Source organism: Propithecus coquereli, unplaced genomic scaffold (genome assembly GCF_000956105.1).
Source record: "Propithecus coquereli isolate 6110/MARCELLA unplaced genomic scaffold, Pcoq_1.0 Scaffold1, whole genome shotgun sequence".
NCBI lineage: Eukaryota > Metazoa > Chordata > Mammalia > Primates > Indriidae > Propithecus > Propithecus coquereli.
Genome location: NW_012133857.1, coordinates 10,004,818 through 10,019,286, shown reverse-complemented (window position 1 = coordinate 10,019,286; position 14,469 = coordinate 10,004,818). Strand labels below are relative to the sequence as shown.

The 14,469-nt window shown below is 57.6% G+C and overlaps 1 protein-coding gene across 2 annotated transcripts; it reads right to left on the bottom strand.

Moving 5' to 3' along the window:
• Positions 1–2,081: 2,081 nt before the first annotated feature.
• Positions 2,082–9,464, bottom strand: TMIE (transmembrane inner ear). Of its 2 annotated transcripts, XM_012654608.1 has the most exons (5): positions 9,369–9,464; positions 5,882–5,999; positions 2,549–2,698; positions 2,285–2,293; positions 2,082–2,179 (listed from the first exon to the last, which is right to left on the bottom strand). In XM_012654608.1, the coding sequence occupies exons 1-5, from the start codon at positions 9,462–9,464 to the stop codon at positions 2,082–2,084; spliced, it is 471 nt and encodes a 156-aa protein (XP_012510062.1). The 2 variants fall into 2 exon arrangements, with proteins under 2 accessions (XP_012510062.1, XP_012510144.1); XM_012654690.1 differs by lacking the exon at positions 2,285–2,293.
• Between the last annotated feature and the right edge of the window lie 5,005 nt (positions 9,465–14,469).

Sequence of the window (14,469 nt, the reverse complement as noted above, 5' to 3'; positions counted from 1 at the left end):
TGCCTTCTGACCAGAGGCTGGAATACACCCTTTCATTGCCCCAAAGAACCATAGTGAACTTTGACCCTCTAACCCTGTCCCCTTCCTGGAGACTGGGACAGGTGCCCACTGGGATCAGACACAACCCTGCCATCAGCAGCTGTGCCTGCCCATAAAGGGCTGGTGGAGGCCCCATGTCAGAGGGAGGGCAGATGGAACCCAGGCCTGGACTTCTCCCAGTCTTCCCCAACTGCCGCTCTCTGTGACCTGGAGTGGTCCCTGCCCCTCTGGACTCCTGCTGCCTGGCCACACAGAAGCTTCTGACCTGTCTGGTAGAATGATCTTTGTCAACCCTAGATATGGGAAGCCCATAGGCTGGACCCCCTAGGGCAGAGGGTAGCTGGCTGCTCCCACCTGGTGCAGAGTACTCAGCCTCCATGGCAGGGCCTTCTGCAATCTCTGCCTCCCACTGCTCCTAAGATCCCATGTGACGCGCTTTCCTCACATCAGCCTGCATCACTCCCCTTCTTGTGTAGTGATGATCCGGGTCCAGGTCAGGAGCAGGGTCGACTCTTCTGTGTCCCCAGCACTGAGCTCAGACAATCAAAGGTCTGTTGAGAGCCATGGGGCCAAGTAAGGGAGCGTTGAGAGCGGCCTTGTCATCCCAGCACCTGGAGAGCAGGCAGCTTACCCCCCGCCATGCCTGCCTTGGTGGGCCCCGGGGGCTGCAGCTGCCCCTCAGCCTCTTGGCCACCATTTCTCCTCTATCTCATCCTAACTCAGGTGGAAAAGAGTCAGGGAGGGAACCTCAGCCTGGCCTGAGCCACCTGTCACTGACTGCTGCTCCACTCCCCACATAAATGCTCTAGGGGCAGAGCACCCCAAGGGGTCATCACAGGAGGCGATTTTCTATGCTTGGGTCTGAGAAGGCACTGGGCTTTATTTACAAATCTCTGCGGGCTGTTTTTGCAGCAGGCTCCCTGGCTCGGAAACCTCTGGCGTCTGGAAACCTCTGGCGTCTCCTTAGTCTTCAGGCCCAGGTCTGAGGGCCTCAATCTGATGTTCGGTGCCACCCGGGAGCACCTCTGTGTAGCTTCCACCCTCCACCAGGTGGTGTTTGGTCCTTTGTCTTCTGGTCAGAGATGCTGCTTTTAGGCGCCCCTAGTGGGAAATGGTAGAAGAGGAAGCTGCGGGGAAGCTGGGTGCTGTTATTTTCAGGTGGTGGAAGGCCAGTTGTGCCCCCTGCCCTGATCCCCTGGGGCATGAAACCTCCCACCACAGCTGGGCCACCAGAATAGTCTGAGGTCACCCTTGGCTTCTCAGATATTCCCTGATTTCCAAGAGGGGGCCCAGGCCCCAGCTTTCTTCCCTGCTCCCTCTGGCCCACCCCTTCTGCCCCCAGCCTGGAGCCCAAGCCCCTGGGCCTCATGCGGGCCTCCCAGCAGCCTCAGCTGCATCAGGACGTGTAAAAGAGGGGGTCCCATTGCCTTGAGCTTGGTGTCTGCAGGGCTGTGTTTCTGCTTCCAGGGCCACCTCTGCTCACTCCCTTGGGCTGGAACTCCTGCCAGGCTTGGGGCAGTCTCCTCACCATCAGAGCTGCCACCTGCCTTAGCTGGAGTCCCTCTTGCCACAACTTCCCCCAGCAACCCTCTCTCCTTCCTCATGGCCAGTCTGGGTGTGGCCTCACACCCCATCCCATGCAGTTCAGCCATCTCTGCCAGAAGGGAAGCCCACATCCCATAACTACCAGCCCCTGCTGCCCCTGGCAGGAAAGGTGGCATGGAGGCACGTCTGTGTGGGGAGAGCAGTGTGAGACCACTCTGCATCTGCAGAGGGACAGGGGCCTAAGACCAGCTTTGCTGAGGAAAGGGCCCATGTGGATGGGGTGAAAGGAACCGAGTCTGGGCTGGGAGGCCAGACACCCAGTGTGGTCTTGTCCTGCACCTGATGGGCCGTGAGGATGTGGCCATGGGCCTCCCCCTGCCTCTGCCCACAGCCTCTGTGGTCTGCATATGAGCTCAGAGTCCAGGACGCCTGGACCCTGGCCAGATCTGGAGCTCCAGGGCCCACCAGCCCCTGCGGCCACCTCCAGGATGCTCTCCTCATTTCTCTCCTTTCTTCTTCTTGGCCTCATTCTTCTCATCCTCTTCTACCTTGATGGCCACTGTGTCCACGCTGTCCTTCTTCTTCTTTTTATTCTCTGTGAGGTAGGGGAAAGAGGCACGCGGTAGTGGTGAGGCAAGATGCTGGGGCTCAGTGGTCTCGAAGGAGAGGGCCCCAGAACCTTCCACATCCTGCCCTTTACTTCCTTCTTCTTTCCAGACCTCTCCTGCTGGAGAATAGGCTCGTTGGTCTGCTTGCATCACTCTACTCTCACCGGTTTCTGTGCTCTGGTCTCCTGGGACAGGGCTGGGTGCCCCCCCCCCCTGAAACCTGCTGTCACTCCATCATAGTGGAGGGGAGGAGGGGAGAAGGGGAGGAGCAGGGAGACTACAGGCAGGAGGACTGGGGACCTGGCTGGCTCGGTAGGCTCGGACAGCGGCTGGTGCTGGGGCCAGGGCCTACTCACCTCCAGGGATTTCTGTGAGCTCATTGAGGGGTGGCACAGTCTCTAGCTTGTCTGTGTACATCTTGGCTGCCTTTCGCTGCAGGTACCGGGCTTCGATCTCCTTCCGGGTCCGTGGCACACGGCAGTTGAAGACACAGCACAGGGTGATGACTGTAGGGAAGACAGGTTTGGCCAGGGCTCAGCCTCAGACACCCCAGGAATGGCAACCAAACTTTAGGCCTGCCTCCATCCACCTGTAAGCGTCTCACCCAAGAGACTGGCAGGAGGCCCAGCGTCTTGACAAAACCCATGGGGACCCTGGGGCTGCTACAGTGGCTTTCCTGAGCAGGCCTGACTTCATGCAGTTGCACAGGGCCCTGTGTTCACGGGGCCCCGTGCCTGGTTTAATGCTCTGCTGTCAAGTTCTCAATAACTTTGAACAAGGAGCCTTGTACTTTGATTTTGCATGGGCTCTGTAAATTATGTAGCCGGTCCTGGTCCTGAGGGTCTTTCCGACTAGCTTCAGAGTTGCTGGAGGGTAAGGCAGAGGGCTGCATTGTGATTCAAGCTCCCTAAAGGCCATCCTGCCATCCAACCTAGGCTTCTGGGTTGCTTCTAGTGTAACCTAGTTTTTCCTCCCAGGCTCCTGAGAGCAGGGCCAGAGCTGCCTCAGACTTCAGAGGACATAGCTGTGTCCTTCCCAGGACAAGCCTGGACTCCTCTGGGCTGGGGAGGGAGCTGGCAAGAGGGTACAGACCTATGGTGTGTTCATCTCAGACGGAGTTATTCCAGGAGTGGTTTTCCAGCAGCTGCCCCCACACCAGTTGGGCTGGGGCATGGAACTGGCCTGTCAGTGATGGGCAGGGCAGGTCAGGGCTTCCAGGACCTGACTGGACTGAGTTTATTTTTCTAAGGCCCCCACAGTCTGACCACCTTGGCCCTAGCCCCAGGGGAGGGGATGGAGCTGGTTCCTATTATAAATCAGATGACCAGACATAACTTCCTGGCAGACTCCTGGGGGCAGGCGGGCCCAGGCAGGACAAGCCAGGCCTATTTTGGGGAAGATGCCATCAGATCTATGTAGCCTGGGCTGGAGCACCCTCTGGGGTCATTTTGTGCAACCAAGGCAGTGTCCCTTTAGCCAAATATAGTGGTCCCCCTTTGTCTCACTCAAATTCACCAAAGGAAAGAAAAATGACTGGGTGAATGGGATGGCCTCCAAGCCCTTGCTGCTGGAACATGACTAGACTCCTGCATGAATGGACTGGGGAGCCAACAGCATCCAAGCACACACTGGGAGGGGGTGCTGCACGAGGGCTCCCGCAGTAGGTCCGACTGTACACCTCTCTCTTGGGGTAGACCGGAGCAGACAGCAGGCCTTTCTTATCCAAAGAGCTGGGTCCTGGGCTTCTCCAGACCCTTGTGCACACACCTGAGACCCAACGTTGGTCCTCTACCCTGACCCTCCCAGCTTGGGCCACCTCTTCTAGTTACCTCACTAGGCACCTCCTTGGGACCATGCCCCCGCAGGCTCCATGCAGGCAGGTCCCAGGCCCTGGGAAGCTGAGACTTCACAGGGAGCTCATCAGGCAGCTGTTGGCAGCCAGAGCAGGGCACAAGCACTGCCCCTCACTCCAGGCCTGCCCCACCCTGCCTGGCCTGATTGCTTTTCTTCAAAGAAGGGAAGGAACAAAGTGCTTTGGATCAAGTCCCAGGGCCCAGGGATAGGCTTGGGACACAAGTCCCCAAGAACTCCAGAGGTATCCCATCCAGCCCCAGCCCCTTCCCTGAGGGTTCTAGGGGTGATAGTTGGCTAACAGCTGTACTACCTAGGTCCAGGCAGACTGGGAAGCAGGAAAGATGTTTCCTTCTCTAGAGATAGGGTTGCATTATCCCCACTACCTAGTGCTGTGCCATGGAAGGTAACAAGTGCTGACCTGCTGCTCAGGGGCCTGTGGGACTATCCTGTACCTTTCTAGGAAATGGGGTTAGAGGGTGGTCTGTCTGGTTGATGTCCAGGTGCCTCTGGTTCTGACACTGTGCAACTTTCTTGTGTGGCCCCAGGCACCTCCACCATCTGGGGCCAAGCAGAGCGTGAGAGAGGCCGTTGTGTGTCTTGAGGCCCCACAAGACACAAGACAAGTCTCCACTAAGATGCCTGACTGGTTCTTGGCCTCAGCTGGGAACAAAAGACAGCCTCTTGCTCAGATGGGGGGCAGGGTGTGCAGGGCGGATATATTCTCTTGGGAGGGCACTTCTAGTGCCAGGAGAAGCACATGCAAATCAGATGTCATGTCTTCCTTCGAGCCCCTCACATTTGGATGGGCCCTCTGTGGGCCACCCAGCCCTCCAGGGACCTCATCCTGTGACAGCTCCAGCTAGAACATCAGTGTAGCTTTAGCCTCCCCACCCAGGGTGCACTCAGTAAATGTCCAGCAGAGCTCGTCTGAGACTGTGTGGAGGCCATGCTTCCTCCCAGCCTCTGCTTACACCCTCCCCCCTGCCTGGAATGCCTTTCCAGCCTTCCCACCTGGCAAAACCCCACTGGTCCTCCCTCCAGTCAGAGGACCATCTTCTATGTCGCCTTTGCAGGGGAGAGGACTGCTTCTCCCTGTACTGCCCGCATCCCCGCATGTGCCTGTGGGAGCCTCTGTCACACCCTGCCTTGGGCCGTGGCAGCCTCCCCCACCTGGCCACATTTCATGTGCCTTTCTGCCCCCTTCCCCAACTCCAGACCCCATTCCAGGAGGAGGGCTAAGGGGAGCAGGCCAAACCTGTTTCTGCTGCGACTTTGCATCAAGAAGCTCCCAGACCCCAGGAGAAGAGTAGATCTCCTGCTTTTAATTGAGGCAAATGTGAGTCATTCTGGGAAAATGGTATCTTACGAGGCAGGGATCGAAGCCTGGGATCGAAGCCTGGGAGCCACATCTGCTGGGCGTCTGGGGAGCTTCTGGTGGAGGGTGGCCTTGCTGGGGCCCCTGGGTGTGGGGACTTCCAGCTGACCAAACTGCAGGAAAAGCATCAGGAGGCCAGCCATGGGAAAAGTGACACGTCTCCGTCCTTGTCCTCGTTCAGTGGAGCCCCTGTAATTACCATAATTGCCATGTGGCTGCCTCTCTGAGGCCAGCAGAATACTTCGGGTCACCACTGGCCTGTCAGCCCTCCTTGGGGACTTTGTGTGGATCAGGAGGTGCCAGAAACCATGGCAGGCCTGCTGTGGGCGCCTGGCCTGCTTGCACTGCCGGGAATTGCTGCTCTGAGCCTGCAGGGATGGTGCTGGCGGGGGCGGGGGGGTGCTGGGTGTGCTGTGCTCCCACTGCGGTGTGGCAGAGGGAGCAGGGAGCAGCTACTCACTGATGGACAACACGAAGAGCGAAAAGATGCCCACCACGTGCCACAGGCGCATGTCCCAGAATACCACCGTCTCCTTGGTCAGCGGGGGCGGCTTGGGCTTGGGCGGGGCCGTGCTGGGCTGTGGGTCAGGAGAGAGGGAGTGAGCCCGGCAGAGGCCAGCAGGCCGGGACCGGGCCAAGAGAGGCCCAGCCCAAACACTTCAGAGTCTCCCAAAAGCTGTCTTAGACATTCAATGACAACACCCTAGATCTTGGGAAGTTCCAGATTTAGAGCAGAACTGAGAAGAGCCCCAGACCACAGAGCCAGGGACTTGAAGTGGGAGGGTGGTTGATGCTTGGGGAAACCAAGGCCTGGAGAAGCAAACGTGGGCAGCCTGTCCCAGCCAGGTTCAAGGTCCCTTTGGACACCTCCCACTCCAGTCCCAGGCCCCACTCAGGCTGACGGGGTCTCAGGACCAAGGCCAGAGACAAAGTGAGGTCTGTGCTGCGCTGGTGCTTTGCTCTGTTGTCTCCCCAGTGGGGGGTGGGGGGTGAAGCTGGGAGTCAGGGCCCCATAGCTCTGCCACCTGGCCAGACCCCCTACTGGGAGGCCAGACCAGGGTGCTCACAGGACAGGACGAGACAAATAAATTGTCTGCGATGCAGCAGCGACACCTGGAGGCCAAAAGGTATAAGTGTGGTTGCAGCAAGCCTGAGCAGACCACAGCCAACCACCTCCCACTTTCCCTGCAGGACATTACCCTGCCCTGGGGGACTGAGGGAACACAACCCTGCCCCAGTGTCTAGAGGACATGGCTCTGCCCCAGGGTTTAGGGCACACCGTGCTGCTCTAGGTCTGAGGGGACATGGCTCTGCTCTGGGTGTCTAGAAAACATGGCCCTACCCTGAGTGTCTAAGGGACACAGCACTGTCCCAGGTCTGAGGGGATATGGCCCTGTCCTGGATATCTAGGGAATAGGGCCCCGCCCCATGGAATCTGAGCAAGACCTCTCTGTGACCAGAGAGGGATATGATCCTATCTCTGTCACTAAGTTTGGCTGAGAGGCAAGGACCAGGGTCAGTGCTCAGAGGGAGAGAGGACCCTGGGACATCTGTGCAAGACATTGTCCCCTAATTAACCAAATAAGGACAGGCATGAGGAGTCCCTTCTAGCTCTCTGGGAAAGAGAGATCACCTATAGCTCCACCGTCCACCCATTTTCCTCCACAGTCCGTACATATGGACTGGGCACCTATCATGAGCCAGGTGCTTCTTCCTCTAATGAGCACCATGCTTTGGCATGGGTTGGAGACACTCAGAGAGTCAGCCCCCTGTCCCAGGATCTGTGGGCCTGGCATTGGTAGATAATTCCCCGGCTCTTTGCCCCCTCACCAGGGTGAACTAGGGTGGGATCCTTCTTCCCTTTGGACCTCAATTTCTCTGTCTGTAATTGGAGTGGGGTAGGTCCAGGAACCGCTCAGGAGCTCTTTGTACCCAACGTGATGGGAAAATTGACAAGAAGACACGGTCCTCAGCTTCGTCCCCTGGATGTATGTGTGGGGTCAAGACACATGTACAATGGGTTGGGGAACACATGTGGGGTCGGGCACAGTGTGGTTGGAGCACATGTGCATGTGGTCAGGCACATGTCCATGGCATTAGGGTCATGGCGGTGGCAGAATTCCCGAAGTCTAAGGGAATCCCTGAGATTGGGGTGTGTTGGCCGGCTAGGTTGTATGACCTGAAGACTCTGAGGGCCGGAGTAAAGTTCCCAGATTCTGAGCCAAGGCAGCTGAGTGCTCACTTCCTTACACATTCTGGCTCCAGGCTTGATGTGGGTGGAGCGGGGCCCACTCTATTCCTGACAGGGGTGTTGGGTGGACGGTAGCAGGTAGTAGCCATCTCCTCATGGTGGGCCCTACTGGGGCCTGAATTCTGAAGCATGGAGGCCCCCACCTCCTTCAGAGGGTAATTGTGATGCCTGCAGGGTTGGGGTGGGTGGTGACCTGGACCCCAGCCCTGCGCATGTCTCCAGGGCTTCCTGAAGGGCTAGAGCCTTGCTCAGGCTGTAGGCAGAGGGCAGGCAGACAGACTCCAAATGCAGTGCGCTGGGAGAGATGGGGTCCTGGGGGTGGGGGCGGAGAGTCCTTGGCTCAGAACTGACTTGATCCCCACCCCCAGCCTTCTGCCTGCACCCAGGCCAGCTCAGTTTCTGCACCCGCTGCCTCGGGGCAGCCAGTGAGGGGTGCCAGTACACCCCATGGGGCTCAAGCCAGCCTGGCTCCCCTTACAGGGACACTGGAGCTGACACCTAACTCCAGTCCAGCCTCCTGGTCACACCCCCTGGTCAGCAGCATGAGGCTACACTGGAGTGTAGGGCTCTGTCCCTATGTCCCCCTTAGACCCTTCAGTTTAGGGCTCTGTCCTTCCTATCCCACCCTGTCCCCTAGCACCTACCCCTCGGGTCTCCCTGGGTGCTTTTGGTTGCCTCCTGCATTTCTGTTTCCTGCTCCCTCCACTTTGCCCCTGCCTGCGCAGGCTCCATCCCCCACTTCACCCTGGCCCTGGCCATGGCTCTGGCCTTCTCCTTCTAGCTTCCAGAATTCCACGTCTGGTCTGCCCTCTCCCTCTGTGGCTCCCCTTCCAGGCTCAGCAGGAGTGGGGTGCAAGGGGCAGGGAGGCTGCACATGGCCCCCACCTCTCCCCTCCCAGCCTTTCCTGGCCCCAGCCAGGCCCTGTCCCACCACCCCAGCCATCCTCTTCACCTCTTTCTGGGCTATCTCAGAAGCTCCTTCTTCTAAACCAGAACTCATCATGGCTCACCCCTGCTCAGAAACCTTATATAGCTCCCTGTTACCACCAGGATCAAGTCAGATCCCCATCCCCCCCAGTCCCTGGGTCCTGCCCTGCCAGCCCTTCCCTTCCTGGAGCCATGCTCCACACGGCTGCTCCGTAAAGGGTCTCCTCATCCTGCTGCCCCCACCCTCCAACTTGGAATGCCCTCACCTCCTTCCCAAGGCCGTGTCTCCTCCATTAGACAGGGAGCCCTGGAGGATCTCTGGAGCAGAGGCTGTTTCCTCCAGAAGACCCTAAGTTCAGGGTTTAGATCTCGCCCATCAAACTAGAGGTCAAGGAAACCAAGGGCTATGCACCCCTTGCCCTCCACAATGGGACCGAAGACTGGAGGATAGGGGCTGAATGTCCCCATCAGGCTCGGCAGGACTGTGTCCCCAGTCAGATTGGGAATCCCTAAGATCAGGGTGAGTTTCTCCCATCAGACCAATGTTCCAGAAGTCAGGGGCTGTGCTCTCCCCTCAGACCCTAAGAGTGGGGGCTGAGTCTCCCCACAGCCTGGCAGCGCTTGGGGCAAGGCTGTATCATCCCACTACACTGGGTCTCCTAGGGCAAGAGGAAGGGATAATGCCAGCTCCCGATCAGAAGGGCGCGTCCCCAACACTCTGCCTGGACAGAAAGAGACAGCCACCCCTACCCTCTCCGCGCCGCCTCACCTCCACCAGCTGCCCGGCGACCCCGGCGAGGTAGACCCCCAGCGCGGCGCCGCCCAGTGCCCAGAGGGGCCCCGCGCCTCGCCGCTGCCCTGCCATCTTCCGCCCGCTGCGCCTGCTCTCGGGAGCCGAGTGATGGACGGGCGGGCTGGGCCGCCGGACGCAGCCCCCTGGCCAGCCGGCGCTCGGTGGCGGTGGAGAGCTCTGGTCGCCAGCAGCGAGAGGGGGCATCATTTATTCATCGTCGGTGTCAGGTTCCTGTGCCGCCCGCCCCCATCTCTGTGGGTGGAGGGCCCGCCCCCTCCTGGGAGATCAGACTCCAGCCTCCCCATCCCCCATCCCAGGGGGAGGTTGGGAGGGAAGACAGGTTGGGATCGGGTCCTTAATCAGCAGGTCCCCCTCCCTTCCCCACTGGGGCCTCAGTTTCTCCAACTGGGACAAGGGGAGGGGCTGGAATCTGCTGATCTAGAAGGCCCTTCCCACTCTGACGTGCTGAATTTGAGAAATGTACTGGACTTGGGTATGGGGGGGCACAGTGGGCAGGTTGCCATGGTAACAGGCGCTCAGGGATGTCCTGGGCTTTCTGGCCTGGCTTCCTGCCCAGAGGCAGCTCTGGTCACCCTGGACACCAGAGCTGGAGAGGGGGATGGGGAACAGGGAATGGTATGGTCAGAGCCACCAGCTGCCAATGCTACAGAAGGTTCCTGAAGGAGCCAGCATCTTCTGCCCCACAGGAGAAGATTGGCTGCCCCTGGAAGGGCTGGAGGACAATTTTCTGACCCTGGCTACCTCAACCTCTGCCCTAGCCTGAGCCCTGACTCTGGCTTCAGTCTAAACCAAGACCCCAACCTCACACTGAAGTTGGCCCACACTGCACTCTGGTCCTGACGCCAAGGTGAGCCTTGACACCCCAGGGATGGAGAGAAGTCCTGGGGAGCTGTGGAGACTTGGGGGCGGAGCTGAACACTTGGGAATAGGAGTATGAGGCCTGGAGGGGAGGACTCTCCTCTGGTCTACCCGCCCTCCTCTCTCCTTTCCTTCCTTGCTTTATTACCTATCTCTGGCCTCCTGAGTGCTAGGAGAAGCAGCCCAAGTGCTGGACCCCTGCACTCTCCTCACCGAGAGCACCAGTGGAGACCTGCCTAGGCTGGGGTGGCCTAGTTCCCCTTGGCAAGGCCTGCTTTCAGAACCGGGGACCCTGTGGGTCAAGAGCTTTGTGGGGCTCCTGCCATAAATGGACAAGGACCAAGGCAGGCTGCAGTGGGAGCAATGGGCCAGCTGCAGACACCTGCAAGCATCAGGGCCTGGAGATGACAGGGCAGGCAGGAAAATGGGAGAGCATCTGGCAAAGGATGGCTGGCCTAGGGGACCCATTGAGGAGACCCTCGATGATGGGTGGCAACATCTGGGGACTGAGTGGGCTGGGCCACCCTGTCCTTCCCAGGCATGCACTGGCCAGGCAAACAGAAGTGCCACCAGAGTCCAAATCACTTGCTGCAGCTCTCCACCCCCCACTTCCTCATGCCATCTGTCATAGGCCAGGCTAGGCAAAGCCACACTGACCAGCCCGGGGGGTCACTCTCAGGACATGGGGTCAGAGAGGCTGGACAGGTTGGAGATTAGTGAGCCTGCCATGAGCGTTGGACAAACCATTACCCCTCTCTTTGTTCCCTCATCTATAGAATGGGGCAGGTGGGACTCCCAGCAGACTGATGTGAGGGTGACATGAATGTGGGGCACTGGCTTGCCTGAGTGGGACAAGCAGCCCTCTGCAGCTCACAGGGCTCCCACTTGTGGCTCAGCCCAGGAGAGGGGGGCATTGTTTTCTGTAAAGTTCATTGTCTTTTCCATCTATCAAGAGGTAGGGCAAGCCTAGTGAAAAAACCTGAAAGGAAATAGTCAGGTATGTCTCCATTGTCCCCTGAGATGTCACTGCTCTATGTGGGTTCTACTTTGCAGACTCTTAAACACAGGTGAGATCTCACCATACACCCTTTCTCATATGCCTTTGTATCCAGAACTTTTTACCCAAAACAAGCACCCTCAGTGCACCCCTCCCAGCCCCTACCTCATGTCAAATGTTACCACACAGGCTTTGAAGTCAAACTGACTCAGACTTAAAATGACAGGGTGTCCTGACAGTCTTAGTGCAGTTTTAAACTTTAATAACCTCAGAAGTATAAAGCTACAAATTTATAAGAAACACCACTTGAAAGTTCATTTAAATTTCTTTTTTGCCATCTGAAGAGGGCAAATGTTGACTGAAAAGAATTTAAAAGTCATTCAAAATTCACAAAACTAAATTGACATCAAGAAAATTTAAATAATTAAACTTCAAATTATGTTTCTTATAAATTTGTAGCTTTATACTTCATAACTTGTGAAGTTACTAAAGCTTAAAACTGCACTAAGACTTCTGGGACATGATTGTACCGATGGCTGTGAAGCCTCAGGCAGGGTACTTAACCTCTCTGAGCTTCGATCCCTCATCTATCAAATAGATGTAGTACAGTATCATGCCCCTGCACATTATAAGCCTTCATTAAATGCTAGTCGTGATGATTATTGTTGTCATTGTTGTTAAAGGCTGAATAATATTACATTGTATAAAAACCTAACAATACCATGTTCAATCAGTGCCCTATTGTCGAACATTTGGGTTGTTTCCACTTCTCTAATGCTAGACAGCATGCTGAGACGGACATCCTGAAAACTAAAGTCTTTTCCATCTTTGCGAGTTTTTCAGCATTTAGTGTGACTCTTCCTCTCCCGTTTACACACGAGGAATTGAAGCCCAGAGAGGGGTTGTGCACTGCCTAAGGTCACACAGGAACTGGGGCTTCCAACTCAGCCTTCTGCCTGTAACCCAGGGCACTGCCCACCGTCCAGTACTGTTTCTGCATCTGAGGAGGCCTCCACATCCCCCTGCACCTCACGTTCAGTTGGCCACATCACTCCTCCCAGAGTCTCACATAGCTCAGTGAAGGAGGTACAGATCGGTGGTGGGGCGGCTCAGGATCCACCAGCTCCCCAGCCTGGCTCCCTGGAAGATAGTGTCCCCTGCATGCATGGTGGCATGAATGCTGGCCTGCGGAACCCTGTTTGTTTCTCCTGTACTATTTTTAGTTCCTGTGGGTTTCCTGTAGGGACTAGGGCCAGTCCAGCCTCCAGGGGCCCTGGATTGGAAGCTATGGGCAAGGCAGTGGGCAGTGGCCAGGGGACTCCATGGACAGCTCCCTCCTAGAGGCTGACACCCTGAAGCTCGAGTTTTAGCTCTGGGAAAGCTGGGGGTAAGGAGTGGGGATCTGCCAGTCACAAAGCTAGGCTGGGATCCAGGGCATTAGGGACTCAGCCTGAGGTGGGGGTGGGAGCTGGACAGGCTGGGGCCTGCTGGGAACTGGCTGTCCCTGACCTTGTTGGCCCCAGGCCCTGCCCAAAATAGCTCTGTGCACGAGCATGCGCTTGTGTGCTAAGGCAGTGGCGTAAATGGAGTGCATGTGCATTCTGCACGTGACTTCGTCTGTGTCTAGGTGCGAGTCTCAGTGTCTCCAGAAGCACAAGCACCGTCAACACAGATGAGCGTGTTCTCTGGAGCAGTATGTAAGTCTGTGTCCCTGTGGATGGGCACATGATCTGTACATGTGTGCCCATGAACAGGCCACCAATAGAGTTGTGCAACATGGAAGCCCTGCCAAAGAATCCCATAGTAGATGGGTCCATGTGGCACAGGTGTGTGTACACACCGCCACATTCCCTGACTGTGGGATTATGTGTGTGTGGAGTGGGTGTGGGAGTGGTACAGGTAGGTGTGTACACATAGTGGTGGGACTGGGCAGGGGCCCTCGGCTGTGTTTCAGGGGACTAAGGGCAGGTGCAGAGGCCCTACCTCACCCCAAGCCACAGACGAGTTGAAAAAGAGGCTGAGCAAGTCTTGCCCCACTTGGCAGATAGTAAAACTGGGCTCGGGATCCTGTGAGGTCTCCCAGTGAGTCGGAGAAGACTGGTCCCCCGCCCAAGGCTCAGTCAGCCGTCCAGTTCCCCTAGATGTGGCTGAACAGGAAGTCTGGGCTCTGGGGAGGAAGGCTGGGCTCTGGGGAGGAAGCAGGGGGAGCCCTTCCCTTCCTGCTGGAGCCAGGCAGCACGGCCTCCCCTCAGTACATGTGCAGATGCTGAAACTGAGCCCCAGAGAGGAGAGGGGCTGGCCAGAGACACGTAGCACAAGCTCAGATGTGTCCTGCTCAGGGCCCTGCCCTGCCTGCCTCTGTTTGTCACAGTGGCGAGGCCATGCGTGCTTCCTGAGGCCATGGCCACTCTCTAGCCCTTGCCTTCCCTCCCAAGCCCCAGGGACCCCTGCCTGCCCACACCCACGTTCTGGGGACCCACAGATCCACTAAAACCCTGTTCATTCTTGAAGGAGCCCCTCAAACCCACCATCCCTCCTCCCAGAGTCTCACATAGCCCCATGAAGGAGGTGCAGGAAAGACCATTCTACCAGCAGGAGCACTAAGGCACAGAGAGGCCACACATTGCCCATGCTCACACAGCAAGAGCAAGGCAGCGCAAGGCTCACACCTCTTTCCAGAATGTTTTGCTATCTCCCACTGCCCTACGGGCACACAGGATCCCCACAGGGAAGACCTTGGGGCCTGTTTAGAACTTGAAGCCTCAGTTCCATTCCACCTGCTGGGCCACCCTTTCTGCTCTTCCACAGCCTCTGGACCAGGGGCCTCTTCCCTCAGTGTTCTGAGCTGGGAAGGGGCAGAAGCGCTCAGTGAGGCTAGTCAGTCCATGGGTGCTGGCCCAGGCTGCAGGCTGCACACAGCCAGCTTCTTTGTTACACTTTGAACTACGGTCCCTCCCCCTCCCGGGAGGTTAGTCTGGGACTAAACTTCGGCCACCCTTGCCAAGGTCACAGGCCTTGGCGCAGAAGACTGTGGGCCGGCTTCACCCTCTATGGGCCATGTGGAGACCCAGGAATGGGAGCAGGGGGACTTCCTCAAGGTCACGCCGACGGGAGCGGCGGACTGTGGACGCCCAGCCCAGGGGGCTGCAGGGCCGCCTCAGTTTACCCCTCTGTTTGACGAACCCACACAGCGCTCCGCTT

What these genes read in the sequence shown, in the direction of transcription:
- TMIE (XM_012654608.1), bottom strand. Translation starts at nt 9,464, where the DNA reads ATGGCAGGGCAGCGGCGAGGCGCGGGGCCCCTCTGGGCACTGGGCGGC. An exon ending in TCGCCGGGCAGCTGGTGGAG is followed by an intron (nt 6,000 to 9,368) that starts GTGAGGCGGCGC and finishes CCTGACCCACAG; the next exon opens with CCCAGCACGGCCCCGCCCAA. An exon ending in GCTCTTCGTGTTGTCCATCA is followed by an intron (nt 2,699 to 5,881) that starts GTGAGTAGCTGC and finishes TCTTCCCTACAG; the next exon opens with TCATCACCCTGTGCTGTGTC.